Source organism: Bemisia tabaci, chromosome 2 (genome assembly GCF_918797505.1).
Source record: "Bemisia tabaci chromosome 2, PGI_BMITA_v3".
Taxonomy (NCBI): Eukaryota; Metazoa; Arthropoda; class Insecta; order Hemiptera; family Aleyrodidae; genus Bemisia; species Bemisia tabaci.
This window is the reverse complement of record NC_092794.1, coordinates 76,135,918-76,154,650: the sequence shown is the minus strand read 5'-3', so window position 1 is coordinate 76,154,650 and position 18,733 is coordinate 76,135,918. Positions and strand designations below refer to the sequence as shown.

Here is an 18,733-nt window from a genome sequence, read left to right as displayed (position 1 = left end):
AAGAAATGCCAGAGGGTGGTTCGAGTGTGTGTACAGAAGGCAGATATAAGGCCTTAATTTAATTTTTTAACTGTAATGCGATGTATTTTAGTACTAAGTATACAGTCTGTATATGATTGTTCACAATGAATTGACTTGTTAAACAATAAAATAAATAAATGAATAAATAATTATAATAAAAAAAAATTAAAAAAAATATCTCCATTAGAAGGGGTTTTACGAAGAAAAAGGAAAAAACCTTTTGTTACACTATTGATGCAAATTATAACTGGGGAGCTGGAGAAAAGGCCGTTTTTCCAGTTTCTCGAGTTTAAGACCGTTTTTCGTGTAGACAGTCCAAGCTGAGAGAGAGTGTCAAGTATCGCCTTCTATCGAATTTTTCGCGTTCTTTCTGAATTTGTTATTGTTTTTGTTGTATTACAAACAAAAAATGCTCCCCAAGCCCCCCAAAAAAAACCCTACCCCCCCCCCCCCGCAAAAAAACCCCAAAACCCCCCAAAAATCGTGAAAAATTCTCTGAATGGCCCACTTAACATGATTTTTCACCATTTTCACTCGTTCCAATCGAAAGTACGCCAAAAATTACCCGGATGCAAGTATCCCATGAATGGTTGGCGAATCTTCCCGGAGAGTTAGAGAATTTTCATCTTTTATTCAAGGATGGTTCCATTCAACAAAAGTCTATTTTTAACTATGAGCACAATTTTTCCACACCGTATTTTTGGCGTGTTTCATGTACTGGTATGTAACTTTAATCTGTTGAATTTTGGTGATGTGGCAAAATTGTGCTGGGTGTAAATGAAGACTAATAATCGTGGAAAATGCAGTTTTTTCGGTTTTCTCAAATTTAGAGCTGTTTTTCGCGTTGACAGTTTAAGCTGAGAAAATGTCTAACCAATGATTTCTAACGGATTTTTTACGCTCTTTTTGAATCTGCAATTGTTTTTGTTGTACAATTATCCTTTTTCCAGTTACAGGTGAAAATTTGCCAAAAAACCCCAAAAATCGTTGAAAATGTCTATAATGACCCACTAAAAGTGGGGTTAGACAATTTTCGCCTGTTCCATTGAAAAGTACGCAAAAAATTACGTATATGAACCTCCTGTATTCATGAAACAAAGCTTTTTTAGGCTCGTCATAAAGTTAAAACCATTTTTCAGCCGAAAAATTGAGTCGGCTGTTTTAGCAGGAAAACGATGCACAATCGCAAAAACATTTTGCGCCAGAATGCACCTACCCTAGGGTACTTAAAATATGGGTTCAGATGATTTTTCGAAGTGGGGCCAAAATCGGCCCTTATCGATACCCCTCCTTTTTGAGGGGGAAAAAATCCCAGCATACAGAAGTTGAACATCAGTATCGGTCAGGAAAGTCAGAGTTACGCAGCTCTGGAATGCTTGTGAATACGAATACTTATAAAAATGCGTCCTACTTTAGAAGCAACTTAACAAACCGAGTGCAAATGAAAAGGAGCTGAATAGACACGGTGATCCAACGTAACAAGGCACGTGCGGTTGAAAAGGGGTTACATGTACACGGTGATGCAACGTGAAACACTCAGTGTGGTTGAAAAGGAGATAGATGTACACGAGGCTCCGACGTAACATAGTACGCGCGGGGTGAAAGGGGGCTTGATACACACGGTGATCCAACGTGACACAAACCACGTGCTGTTGAAAAGAGGATAGATGTACACGGGGCTTCAACGTAACATAGCACGCGCGGGGTGAAAGGGGGTAAGATAAACACTGTGATCCAACATAACACAAACCACGTGCGGAGGGAGAGGGGTTCGATCTATATGGTGATCCAACGTGACACGTGTGGTTGAAAAGGGGTTAGATGTACAAGATAATCCAGGCCACCCGTAAAAAGCTTCATGCTGGAATAATTTGAGTCGCACTAGGGAGCCTTCTTGAAATCTTAAGCTTCTTTTTCCTCTCACATTTGAGTTTTCTGATTCGTTAAAATTGTTTCGCAATGATTGCGTGAAAGGTGTTTGTTATCCCTGCACAAAATTATGTTAAAATTATGATGTAATTTTCTCGGAAAACTTGTGGAGTGAAGGGTCTCATCTTTCGTGGCCCCCTACTTCCCCTAACAACCAAGCTAGATACGACTTTCCTCCTAATTTTGAAGCACGAGAGTTTCTTTTCGCGCCAAAAAATTAAAATTGTGACGGCTCATGAAGGAAACTCAAAAGAGGGACTACTGCTCCTGCAGCCCCTTACCCTCAATTTAGGGTGGTGAATATTTTATCTCGTAATAGCAAGACACAATATTACAACAACAATAATTTTACCTGTTATTCGGAATTAGGAGGGTTGCCTTTCCTACTGTTGGAGTGGTATTTCACCCCACTAATTTTTCAGCACCAAGTTTTTTAAGTTTTCTCAAAGTTTTCACAGTTTTCTTCTCAGGACACATGAATAGCAGAATATTATACCATACCTACTTTTTTTAAAGGAGGAAAAAATAATCAAAGAGAATGGCATCCGAAGCCCCCCACCCCCCTAAATTTGAGATGCCAATGTAATCTTAATGATTTGCACTGAATAAGACTTATCGTCAAGGAACAAAAGAGCCCACAATTATGGTATGAGTAATTAAAGTAGTAATTCACTTAATTTCTCAAAACAAAAGTCAGAGAATCCCATGATTTCTGTTCCTCTAGAAGGTAGCCTGCATTGTTTAACGTACCTTTGTTTTAATGTAATTTGGTTCATATAGATAGATATAAAACGTACAGTTCTCACAAAGACTACGATATTTATTTAAATAAAATTTGTTTAAAAAAATTATGATAGGTATGCTTAATTGTTACGAAATCAAAGAGGCGGACTAAAATTCCAACAGCCCCTTTCGGAATGCTGCACTGATGATCCCTTCCCTTAAGAAAAGAAAAAGAGGAAGAGCAGAGACCATGGCAGCTAAAATGAGCACACAATTACAGCATGCACTTTTGTGCGAAATTCATTAGATAACAAAAAATAATCTGTGATCAGTTAAACTCACCACTTTGATCGGCGCTAGTTGTTCCTTTGCCATCAGCCCAGTCCTCTTCTGAAAAATTAGGCAAGAGTAATATTAAATCGAAGAAGGAAGAAACATCCGGCATTGCGTCCCTAACTCTTCTTTCATAAAATATATACATGTTACAGTAAGAACCCGAAATCCGTCAAACCTAGTTTTGACTAGTCAGAACTAGTTGCCACAAACCCCATTCGCCAAAACTAGTTTTTACTAGTGAATTCTAAAATTGACTAGGACCCTCACCGCCGTAACTAGTTCTAACTATTTTTTTTTCAGTTGAAACTAGTTTTGACTGAAATTTATGGGTGAAAACTAGAATTACCTGGTGAAAAGTGGTTTTGTAGAATTAATTTCTTTCGTTAGTTGAAACTAGTATTAACTAGAGAAAAGTAGAAGTAAGTTGAATTCGGATAATAGAGTATTTATTATTCTGTCCAAGTTTTACATTTACTTATTCTGGCACGAGAGGCTATTGTGACATTTTGAGTTACATAACATGTTTTTCTTCTTGCAAGAACAACGATTCGAATTGCAAGATGTTTTGCATGTACACCTGACAAATCCTTGTCCAGATGTTGTGGAAGACTTTGTTGCTGCGGCACGGAGGGTAATTTTGGTCTCGGGAACTTGATCGGTTGTAAACTTGCGAGACGTTTCAAGCCGCAATCGGTCTCTTCCACCATGCCCCACTGCGATGTGCGCCGATTCAATGACATCGAAAATTTCCTCCATTGCTAAGTAATATTTTACAGGCTCTTCCCGCGTGACTAATTTTTTAGAATCGCCAATTTTTAAGACGTTAAATCTTTTGATCCGTCTATATTGCGCTGATGTTTTTTTTAGGAGCAGCTATTGCCTCCTCCACCTGCTGTATAAGGGCCTCATATGATTCTGTAGGAATAGCATTAAAATGGTTGTCTTTACCTTCGTAGCATTCCTTCACCTTCTTCAAAAAGCACTCGCCGTCTTCTTACGCGGCCTCTCCTTCGGCCATGTCGCTTTCTTTTCAGTTACAACTAGGTTTGACTTCTTCGTTAAAACCAGCGGTTAATTTTAGAATTCACTAGTAAAAACTAGTTTTGGCGAATGGGGTTTGTGGCGACTAGTTCTGACTAGTCAAAACTAGGTTTGACGGATTTCGGGTTCTTACTGTAACATACATATTGATAAATGTTTTTGAATGCCGAAAATACACCTGCCCCAAGTTCAATCAGCAGAATTTCAGGCGCCAATTTCTGGGGTCAAAGGAAAATCATTTTTTTTTACGGTATTGATTTGTTTTTCAATGAGTCTTGGATTTAAATCTTGCGAAGCAACAGGGTGATCCATATAACTAAAATTACAAAAAAAAATACAGCCGTCACACCCTTAAAGGGGGAGGGGGGGGGGGGCGCCATGACTTTTGCGCGATGCATTCTAGGTACGATCGATAGACTTTAAGTATTAGTCGTTTAATAAATTATTTTGCGAAAATCAAAATTGTCGTCTGTGAAATTATAATGGGTAATCACTAAGGCATCTTCTTGCCGAAAATCATCCTCTAAAGTCTTAAAGTAAAGTCAGAAGTTCAGTTTCCATTTTGCAATCGATTTCGATGTATCAATATCGACGGTTACTTGGGAACAGTACTTGTGACTTTTTTCAAGACTAAGGCTGATCTTATCAAATTAATCCATCTTAAGGTTACAATTTGAAATGCATCGATGGGGCTGCATAACGTTTGCGCACACTTTTCTTACCGATAACGTTTGCGCACGCTTTTCACGAATATCATTTGCGCACACTTTTTACCGATAACGTTTGCGCACACTGCACTATTTGGCAACGCTTCAATGATGCGTCAGTAGTATCGCTTCGTGATAAGACAATTCAATGGACGGATAATTTATAAACGGACGAGGGGAAATTTTCGTTTAAATAAATTCCAATAAGCAATCAATAAGTAAATGAATAAATAAATTAATAAGAAGAAAATAGAAAATGAAGAAAGTTAAGAAAATAAGGTATATGGTTACTCACAGATTTTTCGCTGTTACTTCAGCTAAAAATGCTGTCACTGCGTCTTCACCGGAATCATCTTCAGTGCAAGGACGGGTTTTAGGGCTGTTTTTAGGGCAGGTTGCATTTGAAGAGCAGGTTTCATCAGCACCATTTTCAGAAATGGATTCATCAGGCTTGTCTGCATTGAAAGATTCATTTACAGCCTCCGGGTTATTTTCTTCGTCTGAATCATTTTTGTCGGGGTATTTAACTTCACGAACCATTTCCAGAAACTCCGTAATTTTCAGGTCCTTATCGAGATATTCTTAAGCCTCTGTCGAGATCTTAACTTTCTTCTTTTTCTATTTTCTTCTTATTAACTTATTTATTCATTTACTTATTGATTGCTTATTGGAATTTATTTAAACGAAAATTTCCCTTCGTCCGTTTATAAATTATCCGTCCGTTGAATTGTCTTATCACGAAGCGATACTACTGACGCATCATTGAAGCGTTGCCAAATAGTGCAGTGTGCGCAAACGTTATCGGTAAAAAGTGTGCGCAAATGATATTCGTGAAAAGTGTGCGCAAACGTTATCGGTAAAAAAAGTGTTCGCAAACGTTATGCACCGATCGATGGTGCCCGGAATGCACTGCGCAAAAGCTGAAGATCTACTTTAATCGGTCTAAGGGCACCAGAAAGTGTGAAAAAACAATGGGACTACATTTTGCAAATTAGAAACTACTATTTGTGGCTCATTTTAGAAACAAAAACAACGTGTCTTTATTTTCCACATGCAGATACCTAGGTGCTTTTATGAATGAGCTTTAAACGGTAGTTTCTCATTGCAAATATGGTCTGATTGGAGTCACAGACAAAATTAACCTGACGTGCACTTCCTATTTTTAGGGGCGAAGATGGCAAATTTGAGCATTCTTTTGACAATTCTTTACTACCGATGGGCAAACGTTTGACAGGTTTGAAAATTGCGTTGAGCGGGTGCTCAGTTACTTAAAACGCCCAAATATGTAGGATCGTAGTTGTTGTTTACACTCGTGAAACTAGCGGACTTCTAGAAAGATTTGATTGCTTCTCGATTGAGGAAGAAAAACTTTAAAAAATTAACTGCATATTAGATACAGCTTGAAAAAATATGGGCCTTTGTCCGATGGAATACGATATAATGCTGTCAATATCAACAAACAAACATCTGAATTTTTTACAATTTTGACATTATTATGGGCCGTTTTAGCGATTCTCATTTTCTCGACTTCCCTCTCGTTGACTCTCCATGGCGAGACTCTGTATCAATTCATGATACTTTGTAAGAGTGTTTCTAGAACAATTTTTCATGTAGATTCTAAATGTGCCATTGAAATTATAGTCTGTCCCAGATACGAAGAGCCCTGGAAAATCAGAATAATTTGCACTATGTAGAAGCAAGGTATCGTTCGTTCTATTGTGCCCGACTAATCACCGAGCAAACCCCGCACCGTACAGAGGGTTGGTTATGAGCTCCGCGGCGCGGCGGCGTCTTACGCCGGGAATCCGCTCCTGGACCTTGGGGAAAACCACCGCGGAAAAATACGAAGGGAGTATGCGTTGCCTCGAGGTGACTTGTGGCCCTCTGTGCGACGCATGTGAGAGGCGACGAGATGACAGGTGACGAGGGTCGAGGCACCCCAACCCGCCAAATAGTGCTAATTACTCTGATTTTCCAGGGCTCTTCGTATCTGGGACAGACTATAAGCTAAGAATTATTCTAATGTCCGTAATTTAGGGTTTTTTAAAATTTATGATTTTTTCGCCATTCAATGTTCAAACTGAATTATCTAAAAAACTATCTCTCAGATTTTCGATTTTTCTTTTTTACTTTAAGCTTAGGATATATACTTTTGGTTGATATACTTTTTTCAATTGTCATCGGACGGTTAAGGGCCTAAAAAAATTCAGATAGGCCAAAAAAGGTCAAAAATGGTAAAAAAAGACAAATTTTTACATGTTAATCCAATTCTTTCGATAGTAAACTCTTCAATTATCGATATTTTTTCCCTTTTTACCCTCTAATGTGTATAAAATCAGACTATCAACGCTTTCCATACATTCACCGATCGATTAACGGCCTGATGGAAACCGGAAACAGACCGAAAATCCTCGAAATTGACGCAAAAAGACGATTTTTCACACGGTAACCGAAGCATTCCATGGATTTCAACCGCAATTTCCAATTTACTCTCTCTATTTCAACCTTAAGGTATATACTTTTGAGTAATAAACACTTACTAACGTGCATCGATGGGGCACGGATCTAAACGGAAATAGAAACCGGCCGGAAACGCTCAAAAATGACGGCGAAAAAACGGTTTATTACCTACACGGGAACCGATGCATCTCCTGAATAGTCACTGAAATTTTAATTTTTTCTCTTAACTTCAACCTTATGGTGTAATCTTTCGAGTACTTAAAACTAATAAAAGTGCATCGATGTGTTACGGAGCTAAACGGAAATGGAAACCGGCCGGAAATGCTCAAAAAAGGCGGGTTTTCCCACGGTAATCCGAGCATCTCATGAATAGTCGCTGCAATTTTCATTTTTTTTTCTCTTCTTCGAAATTAAGGTGTACTTTTGAAAAGCTTACATTACACATTATCCATGTATTGATAAAATATCTAAAAAAAAACCGAATTAGAAATAGACCGAAAATTCTAAAAAAAAAAAAAGAAGAAGAAGAAAAAAAAAAAATGTTAAATGACGTTGAATAAGCGGAGTTGGTTTGAATCGATGATATGATTTAAAGGAGCCGATGCTTGCATCATAAAAATCGCCGATTATAAACTTGACGGTGGAAAAATATGTTGCACTTCATCGATCCTGTGGAGGACCTTTCTAAAGGTGGAGGCAGCCTGACACTCCTTTCAAAAAAGTTAGAAGCCAAGATAACTAGCTAAGAATTACACCCCTACGGCTTCTGAATAGAGGCGATGAAGAACGGCCAGCCCTAACTTTTTTCTTTCTTATTTTTCTCACGTGGAGGAGGTTGAGGGGAATCCTTCGGCGGACGATGTCCAATTAGGGACCAAGTGTGCCTTAGACTTCGACTTGACTGAGAATTTCAGCAATAGTTACAATAAAATGAGAAGATAGTTCGAATAAGAAATGGAGGTTTGACTTGGACCTGATTTACGGGTAGGAAGAAAATATCGTTCATTAAGATTGACGATAAATATTGCAAAAAAGTAAAAGCTAAAATTTGAAAAAGAGTGAGACATCACGCTGCCTTTCCATACACCCTTATAATTTATTTGCTGGAAAACTCAGAATCCCAAATTTGAAGAGCAGATTTAAACCAAAGAAAAAGCGACGATACAAATGAAGTAGAGCAATAAACAAAACCATAAAACCATAAAAACCAGAGTTTTAGAAAAGAAAGAGGAACCTAAGGTCTTGACTTGACCTGACCGCATCACTGGAGGCCGCACTTGACCACTGAGCTCAATCAAAATAGAAGGAAGAGGCCGACCCTGGGGGCAGTTATTCGGAGTCACCTTCTCTTTGTAATAGCTCAGGAGAGAAAAGATTAGAGGAACTGAAATATCCATCTACCTCTTCAAAAAAATTCCCCATACACTGATGCGGAGTGACAACCAAAAAAAATGTGATGATACAGATTATTCGAAGTCAAAAACTTGTATGAAAACCAATAAAAAAAGAAAAACTTCAGAGAGCGAAAAAAACCAAAGCTGTCACTTCATCACGACGCACCAAAGAAGGTCATATCACCTGACCTATGAGCTCAATGATAAAAAGAGAAGGAAGAGGCCGACCCCGGGAGCGGTCACTCTGAGTCACCTTCTAGTAGCTACGACTAAAATAAAAGGAAAAGAAATCGTCAAAAAACCAAAACTGTTAAGTACAACTGAAAGTATTGAAAAAATCTTAAGTCGCAAAACGTTAACAGAGTGAGTACAATTTAGAACACCGCACCAAGAACAGCCTATAGGTGTATAGGTCGTTATTGCGCCCATCTGCTTTTCATTTCGGATTCTACGTACCCTGGACTGTGCTGTGGTAGCGATTGAATATAGATAGGTAACGGCTCGAGGTCGAAAAACCTTTTTCTTCCGAGTTAAGTCAGGCCTCTGGATCTATGGGTGCAGGAACGACCTATAAACGGGCCTATAAGGTGCTAGTTACCCCTTTCTTTACTCACAATCGATATTCTTTCATTTTGCGTTAATCATGCGTGATTAAAATGATTTATACTTCATATTGCCACCAAAATGAGTGTTGGGCGTAATAATGGCCTATGGACCGTTTTTTTTTTTTTTTTTTTTTTTTTTTTTTTTTTTTTTTTTTTTTTTTTTTTTTTTTTTTTAAATTAAATATATTAGAGTGTAAACCCAAAATGAATCGCAAAATCTACCCGGCATCCTTCAATAGAAGGGTTAGGTCACCCAAAAACACCAAAACAGGGTACTTGCATAGGAAAGTCTGCGCAGTACATCAAAAACAAAACTTTAAATGCGTTTTTCTCAAAACGCGGTTTCCAGTTATAGGCTGTTCTTGGTGCGGTGTCCTCCGTTGATCGAATCCAAGCCTAAAAAGGGGAGGGTCAAGCCCGAGTTGCGAAGCACAGACACTAACCCGTGCACAAGCCTGTGCACTCCTCCATCCACGGGTTAAGCGGGAGATGTGATTGATGACTGAACTGAACTGCGTAGACACATATCATCGGCTAGTCGGCAATTTTTACGATATCTTGCATTTAGTTGGAACTATTTATTTTTTAAGCATTCTGCACTTTTCACAACGGTGTCGATTACTTCTTGGGAAAAGAAAAATGTTCTACCAGAAGTTGTCCTTGGTGGATCAACTATGGAAATGATCGATGACACGGGAACAATGCAGATGTCCTCCTTCCTAGAGTCCCTTTATACTGAGAGTCAAGACAATTTGGCCAATGAAAGGCTCTTCAAATACAAAATCATTAGTGTTAGTTCGAGGTCTCAATTTAAGGGGGGTGGTACTATGATCATGGTCAGTAATTCTCTCATTTCAAAAAATGTGAAATTTCCACTCCATCTCTGTGTTGATAAGGACTTCGAAGTCTCTGCATGTTCTATCAGGACCGAACTATATGAGATAATAATTGTACTCGTCTACAAATCTCCTAGTGGTAATTTTGAAGTATTTCTTAATAATTTAAGTGCATTTTTAGACAACTATTACCTAGAACATAAAATTATTCTAGTTGGTGACTTCAATGTCGATCTTAAAATAGACTCAAATCAAGCAAATGAAATGAGAAATTTACTTAGTTCTATAAATCTAAGACCAACTATTTTTGAAGATACGAGGGTCACAGACCATTCTGCTACCAGAATCTATTCACTAATCTTCCCTCCTCAGACCTAATTTCTTCTGTAATGTATACTGCTTTATCTGATCACCATGGAATTTTTTGTAGTTTAAAGGGCGAAGCTCAATCATCTAGACCAGAGTCTCCAATTTACAAATATGCACGTAAATATGACCCGGTTAATTTGGCCACCATGAAAGCTGGCTGTTCCGATATGATTGTGGATCTACAGAGAGTTACTCCCACTGACTTTATTAATTTTATTGTAGGAGCGCATGAAACTTTTTTCCCAAAAATTAAGACTAGATTCAACCAAGGACTAAGTAGCATAAATAAAACGGTCCAGCGTGAGCACTACGCAACTGTCAGAGACCTCTCTTCTGAGCTAAAGTTAATCAGGGACTCGCCAAACTTTAATAGAGAATTGTATCTAGCTATTAAGTATAAGCTTAAGGATATTAAGTCTAAATATAAATCATACATGATCAATGTTAAGTCAGATTCAATTAAGTCAATGATTAAAAAATCAAATAATGTGTCCAAGAATTCCTGGAGAATTATTAATAATCACAGACCTACCAAAAGGATGGGGAGCATTATTCATAGTATTGCTAAGGACGGCAAGGAAATTGATAACATGACAGAGATTGCTAACACAATGAATAATTTCTTTGCTTCAATTATGGAGCAAACTTCTAGCATGATTCCAACACCTTCTGATTATGACTACATACCTCAATGCGCTAGCCGATTTTATCCTAATCCTGTCAACTCTGGGTCGGTTGAATTAATTATTGACAAATTAAAGAATAAAACATCTGAAGATCATCTTGGTTTGTCTAATGCCTTTGTTAAAAAGATCAAGTATGAAATCAGTGCCCCCCTGGCTGTATGCATTAATGATGCCTTTTCTTCTTGCACTTTTCCTGATGTACTGAAAACAGTTAAAATTACGCCTCTGTTCAAAAGCGGTAATCAACAAGATGTAAATAACTATAGACCACTTGCGCAAATTTCGCCAATCTCCAAAGTCTATGAGCATGCTTTATGTAAACAAATCAACAAATTTATTCAAACAAATAACCTGCTGTATAAACATCAATATGGCTTTCGTCCAAAAGTCAGTACCGAAAATGCCATCGCTCGTTGTCATGATCTTCTCACCAACAACAAGAAATTATATTCAGTTGCGTTGGCAGTAGACCTAAAGAAGGCTTTTGACTCCGTCCACCATGGCCTCTTGAGAATCAAACCAAAGAAATTTGGACTCAGTGAACCAGCTATCAATCTTATTTACAGCTACCTCTCAGACAGGCATCAGTATGTTCAGATAACTAATGGTAGTTCCTTTTTTAGGTCCAAATTTGCTAAGATTTTAGGCGGTATCCCACAGGGAGCAGTAATTGGACCTCTCCTGTTTCTAATCTTCGCCAACGATGCGCCTCAGTATGTCAAAACCAAATCTCTGAACCTAGTGCTCTCATTATTTATAATGTTTCTTTTTGCCGATGATGTGCTTTTTGTGGTTAGCAATAAGGATCTATCAAGATTAGAGATAGATGTTTTTATTCTTCTGAACATTTTCCGACAATGGGCTGATTTGAATTTCTTCCAGTTTAATGTAGACAAAACTAAATACATGCTTTTGAGTACCAAAAATATTGTAGGTTCCTTTAACATCTTGATTGACAACCAAGAAATTGAATTGGTCTCCATATTGAAGTACTTAGGGATTCTTTTGGACAATAAGCTAAATTTTGATAGCCATATAAACAGCATCTGCAGCAAGTTACACTCTGCCATATTTGTAATTAAAGTCCTCTCTAAATATTGTGATATTAGTGTACTTATGTTAGTTTACCACTCCCTATTTATGTCCCACATTGACTATTGCGTAACTATTTGGTCTAATTGTAAAATTGCTCTCCTGGAAAAAGTCTTCATCATCCAAAAGAAGGCTTTAAGAACCATGTTAAAATTAGCGCCAAGAGAGTCCTGCAAAAATCATTTCATTGATCTCAAAATTCTATCCGTTCCCTCCCTCGTAATTTATAGGTCCATTTCGAATTTTATAGTTGATATGAATAGCTCTATAGCTCCTACGAATCTCAGTAATAATAAAATAAACACTAGATTCCAGGCCATGACAAACGCAACAAGGAACAGCCACGCACTAAGGCGCGGCCAAATATTTTTTGAAAAACTTCCCGCAAACCTAAAATCCAAATACAGGGACCCAAATTTTCTAAATGTACTAAAACAATTTTTTATTGCCAAGTGTTTGTATAGTGTAGCAGAATATTTAGCTTAAGTTCTGTAATCTCTTTTCCCTTCTTTTTTTTTTTTTTCTTAAATCCTAACTAATTTTGACATATTTGTTTTCGCCGTTAAAAATGTGCATTTACAAATTAAAAAAAAAAAAAAAAGAAAGAAAAAAAAGAAAAAAAATTTGAATCCATTTCTGATTGGTTCCCGTATTTTAGGCCTCCACAGTGTCACAAACGGGAATAAAGATTACATTTTCACCAATTGCAAAGATTATAATCTGGAATGGACCAGGGAATTGCGGGTTCGGCAAGGAACAAACGGAATGAGAGGGGGAACGGAGAAAGGCATTTGAGAATGGGCCGATCAAAGATTACGAAAAACGTTCAATTTCTGTAATCTTTATTCCCGTTTGTGACATCCATGAGCCGAATTGTCTTGACTCTCAGTATAAAGGGACTCTACTCCTTCCGAGGCCCATAAAAGAAAGTTGTTGGTCCGTTTGGCTGCATGAATCGCTTTGTGACATCCTGTTCGTCCTTGTGCAATTCCTCAACAACTCCGAAGTACCAATCTTGGTCATAAAAACAAGCAACGTAACAATTTTCGTACAACTCTTCCATAACCTTGGAAAAGGTGTCATCATTTTTGTCGAAATCAAATACTAGAGCAGTTGTTTGGTTGGCTGAAATTCGCTTTGTGATAAGTTTGAAAGACGACAAACGTTCAAAATAGTGGAAAGATCAAGTTCCTGGAACAGTTGTGGCAATTGAAAATTGACTTTGTAATGTGTCTCGCAGACTGTCCACGGCGGACTTCAGAACATGAAAGCTAACAACATTTTTAATCTCAGCTGTTGCAAAATCAAACACTTCTTTGGCAGAAATGAGCGGGTTAGAGTACGGACGCTGCAGACTTGCTTTCTTGGTCCAGTCTTTTAACAGTCCCACCAACACCGTCGCATTCAGTTTTTCCGTGGGATGTTGCGAAAAATGACCAATCTGCTTCTAGCTGAAAGTTATACGTATTTTTAAACTGCCAAGCACAGCCACCTGAAAAGTAATGTAGCTTTTTAATTTTTGGATGTTTACTTTTGAGAAAGTCAGTCACGAGGCACTGCATTTGATCGACCATACTCACATCATGGTTCATATCGTCTGATATTATACACAGGGACACGGGAACGAGAGCTTCTTCACTATTTCTGTAGTGCAGAACAGCGGGAAAAATTGTGCATGCGTCTTTGTTCCAGTGGAGCCCTTGACTTGCGTCTTGCACAATATAGCCATAGTTTTCACTGAAATCGGTGATAACTATAGCTTCATCTTGTGAAAGGCTCTGCTTTCCATTTTTCAAGTGAAGAGGTTGAGCCTTTGCTATGTAAGAGTGCGGTAGTAGTGCCTCCAGTTGTTGCAAGAGAAGCTGAATACATACCTCCACATGTAATGACACCTTTCTTAAGGTTGACCTAGCCTTAGAGTCCCATTGATAAAAATCGATTTCCGCTTCATCCTCAAAAAACGATTCCAGTGCCGACATTAAATAGAGCTGGAGTTCGTTATCACACGTGAACGGAAGCGGACCTGTCGTCTCGGCCCTCTCCGTTATCAGATTAAGCTCTCTTTCTTCATCACTGTAGTGACAAGTTTCTAGGTTATGGACTAATTCATAACTTCTGTAAATGTGAATAAAAACTAAAGTTTCTGTTGCTGGGCCTCGGCCCCAGCAATATAAGATTAAAGTGCTTCGGAACCTTTATCCAGTGCTTAAACTGAACTACATTTCTATATCTATACGTTTTTAATTTTTAATTCTTATCTTTTTCTTAAACAATCCAAGAGACAATGAAACCGTGCACACAACATAGTTTAATCTCATGTTCTACGTGCAAGTGTATTTCTCACGGTTCTACTGACTGTCCTGTAACCTCTTGTTACTCGGACAGAATTGCTAAAATTCGTGCCTCCTTGGCAACCCATAGAACCGCGCATAAAGGTAACACTTCTCTTTTATCATCATCGACTAGGAGAAACAGTCTCCCTTCATCTCAACCAAAAACGGACTCTGAATCTAACTTTTCTACCAAAGATAATCAATCTCAATCAATCGCTGATTCTGATTGTGCCAAGAACTCAACTCAACTCACAGATGTCCTACCAAACCCTCAAGTTCAAGTGATTCCTGTCCAAAATCAAGAAACTGACTTGATTAACCTACTTAAAACTCAAAATGCCTAATTAATGGACCAAAATAAATCATTAAATAACCAACTTAAATCGCTCACTGAACGACTTAATGAATTTTTAAAAAAGGATAACGAAAATACCTCCTCTCCTAGGAGAAAAATTCCCAACACCCAATTATCTAGTGCTCCTACTACAAACTCTAAAAAAGTATCAAAACAATTGTTTACTGATCCTAATAAGTTCGATGTGCTCTCTGGAGATCAAGAGGTCACGGACGTGTCAACTGATGATACATCACCTGAGGACGACATCGACGACGTCTTTATCCAAAAAGCGGATAAAGAGGTTAAACGCATTCTAATGCAGTCCAAGAATACAACCAACAATAAGACCAAGCCCAAGGAACCTCGCTCTTCCAAGGACAAAGGGGACCCTTCTAAGGACGCTAATTCAAATCCGGAAAACGGTGATAAATCGGAAACTGGCGAGAATGTTCCTAAAGTAAAACCTAAAAGACCCACTCCGATAAAAATAACTTCGGCTGACAAGCTTGAAGAATTTGTTCCTTATATTAAAGAAGCACTACCTGACGAATCATTGTGGTCTGTCCAAGCCCTCAATGATGGCATTTTCAAAGTCAAACCTATGACTGAAGAAGCTCATTCTTTAATTAGAGAAGTCCTAGAAAAGATAGGGATCAAGTTTTACTTTTATGAAAACAAAAATACGCGTCCGCTTAGAATTATAGCAAAAAAATTGCACGAATCTTTAAGTTTAGATGATATCCGCATTGATCTCATCAAGAAAGGCTTTGACGTAGTCAAAGTCGACAATATTATTGAAAAAAACAGAGTGACTGACTCTGAAGGTAAAGTGCATCTTAAGCATGAAATCTTACCCTTATTTATAATTTCTTTTGCTCACGGCACTGATGCCGAGAAAGTTTTTAAAATTAATAAAATTTGTAATTTAGTATGTAAGATTGAATCTTTAAAGGTGAACAGCGAACTGGTTCCGCAGTGTAAAAGATGCCACATCTGGGGGCATAGTCATAATCACTGCAGGAAGGATCCTAAATGTGTAAAGTGTGGTGAATCTCACCTTTCACCCCAATGTCCTCATGGTAAGTTCATGGAAAAACCTAAGTGTGGTAATTGTAATGGTAATCATCCTGCCAATTTCCGGCAATGTCCCGTTGCTATTCATGTTCATAAAGAGCGAAAAGCTATTCTTGAGAAAAAAAAGGCAGCCTCCGCGGTAAAACCCGCCCCCAGCACCTTAGTTACTAAAAATAGTAAAAATTTCCCCCCTCTTCCTGAAAAAGGGAAAAATAAAAAGAATAAAGGTAAAGGTGAGCAACAGAATAGTTCTGCCCCCCATAATGATAAATCATACGCTGAGGCGGCCAACCCCCCCTCATATTCCCAAAATAATTTACAGCTTGAATTTGTCTTAACACAAATTTTAAGCAAACTTGAAATTATTGAATCCAAGTATGAATCATTGAAACTAAGAATTGATTCAATCGATAAGAAAAAATTATCAACCACTGTTAATAATTCTGATAGCAGTAAAGGAAAGAAAACATTGCCCAGAAAATGAACGAAACGCTACGAATTCTAGCTCATAATGTTAACGGGCTTCTGAGACATAGAAACGATGTAGAATTATTGGTCCGCACCGAGAACTTAGATATCATGCTAATCTCGGAAACACATTTGCGCCCAGAGCAAAATTTTTCGATGCGAGACTATAATTTCTATCGAGTTGATCAACCCACCGAAAATGGATGGGGAGGCGTCGGTCTTTTAATAAGAACAAGCATGAATCATTACTTCAGTTATCAGCGCGTAACTGATAGCATACAAGCAGTAGGAGTCACGGTCAATACTCCGAATGGCGAAATACAAGTTTTGTCAATTTATTGTCCACCTGGTCATACAATTAAAAGTGAGGAATTTGTCTCATTCTTTAATGAGCTTAACACGCGTTTTTTAATTGGTGGTGATGTAAATGCCAAGCACGCGCTCTGGGGGGCGATAAAAGCCACTCCGAGAGGTACACAACTTGCCCAGGCAGGTCGCGAATGCAGCTGCGATTTTTTATCGGATGGCAATCCCACCCATTTCCCTACTGATCCTACCAGGAAACCTGGAATTATTGATATTTGGATAACGAAAAACTTTTCAAGGAATGTATTAGAGGTCGGTTCTCTCCCTGATTACGTTGATCATGCCCCCATATTACTCACTCTTTTCTCGGTCACCTATAAAAGACTTGAAGCTTTCAACTTGACTAATTCTAAGACAGATTGGGAGAGATTTCGTCACAGATTGCAAAGCAATACTGATAATAGAGTCGTAATTTCTGACATTGAAACTCTCGAAAAAGAAATTAAAAAATTAACTCTGGATATTAGAGAAGCGGCTTCGACGTCTACCCCTCCTCGAATTATAACTCATAAAGAATTTAGAATTCCTAAGGAAATTCTCGATCTTGTCTCGGAAAGAAGACGGTTAAGAAAAATCTGGAAAAGGACTAGAGATCCTGAGGATAAGATAAACTTTAATAGAGTTAACAGTGAGTTGAATGAGACTCTAAAAAAAAATCAAGGAAAAAAGAATCGAAAAATTCTTGAAAGGACTCACCCCTACTAAAAATACCGAGTATTCTCTCTGGAGAGCTACTCGCTATTTGAAGAGAACAATCATTTTCTCTCCACCAATTAAAAAACAAGATGGTAAATGGGCTAGAAGTCAGTCTGAAAAGGCTGAAACTTTTAGCTTACATTTAGAACAAACATTCACTCCAAATCCACCTGGCAAGGGTGAGATCGAGTTTGACCCCGTAAAGGATGCAGAGCAGCTCGAACCCCTTGACCCAGTTCCTATGAAATTAGTTACTCCCGAGGAAATTGCCGATATTATTAAGTACAAAATCAAACTTAAAAAATCACCTGGTAAAGACCAGATAACAGGTGAAATACTCAAGCATCTTCCGGGCCAGAGTATTTCTAAGCTGGCTACCATATTTAATTCCGCGATGTCCTTAAATTACTTTCCTACGGAATGGAAAGAAGCGGAAATAATTGTCATTCCCAAAACTGGTAAGCCACTTTACGAAGCATCATCATATAGACCAATTTCCCTTCTTTCCATTCTGGGGAAATTATTTGAGAGAATTTATCTGAAACGTCTCCTACCACTAATTGATGAGAGGGGAATTATCCCAAACCATCAATTCGGGTTTAGGAGTCGTCATTCTACACTTGAGCAGATTCACAGAATAGTGAGCATAGCTGAAGACGCGCTGGAGAGGGGGAAAATATGCTCTTGCGTTTTCTTAGATGTTAGCCAGGCTTTCGATCGAGTCCATCACGAAGGCCTACTCTACAAAATTCGTAAACTTCTTCCAGCAAACCACCACAGGTTTCTGGAGTCATATTTGAACGGCAGGACTTTCAGGGTACGTTTTGAAGGTTCGCGCTCTGCTCTGAGGAACATCCTAGCGGGTGTTCCCCAGGGCAGCGTCTTGGGACCGATCCTGTACCTGCTGTTCACTTATGATATTCCAGTTAATCCCGATACTGACTTGGGTACATTTGCGGACGATACCGCTATCGTAGGTGACGACTTGCCTAAAGCTAACGCTCTAGTGCAAGGGTCCCTGGATAGCGCCTTCAGGTGGACGAAAATTTGGAGAGTAGCGCTAAATAACCTGAAATCGCAACATCTGATCATTTCAAACAGAAATGTCGGTCGGAAGCCTGTCTTTCTAGATTTGAAGCCTATTCCTCCCTGTGACTGGGCTAGATATCTTGGAGCAATCCTCGATAGAAGGCTCAAGTGGGGAGAACACATAAAGTCCAAGCTCAAACAACTTAAGGCAAAGCGCAAGAGGATGTACTG

The 18,733-nt window shown here is 38.5% G+C and overlaps 2 protein-coding genes across 20 annotated transcripts in view; one reads left to right on the top strand and one right to left on the bottom strand.

The window, feature by feature from the left end:
- The window catches only part of b6 (pentraxin-related protein b6), a 270,110-nt gene that overhangs the window by 29,751 nt on the left and 221,626 nt on the right, over window positions 1–18,733 (top strand). The gene's annotated exons all lie outside the window — the stretch shown is intronic.
- Window positions 1–18,733, bottom strand: part of LOC109037045 (coiled-coil domain-containing protein AGAP005037) — a 313,866-nt gene that overhangs the window by 255,135 nt on the left and 39,998 nt on the right. For all 18 annotated transcript variants that reach the window (XR_011899170.1, XR_011899171.1, XM_072296272.1 and 15 more), the window contains one exon: window positions 3,016–3,063. Coding sequence is in view for 15 of the 18 variants with exons in the window: in XM_072296272.1 (XP_072152373.1) it covers window positions 3,016–3,063 (48 nt within the window). In the remaining 3 variants the exon portion in view is untranslated. The remainder of the gene's footprint in view (window positions 1–3,015; window positions 3,064–18,733) is intronic.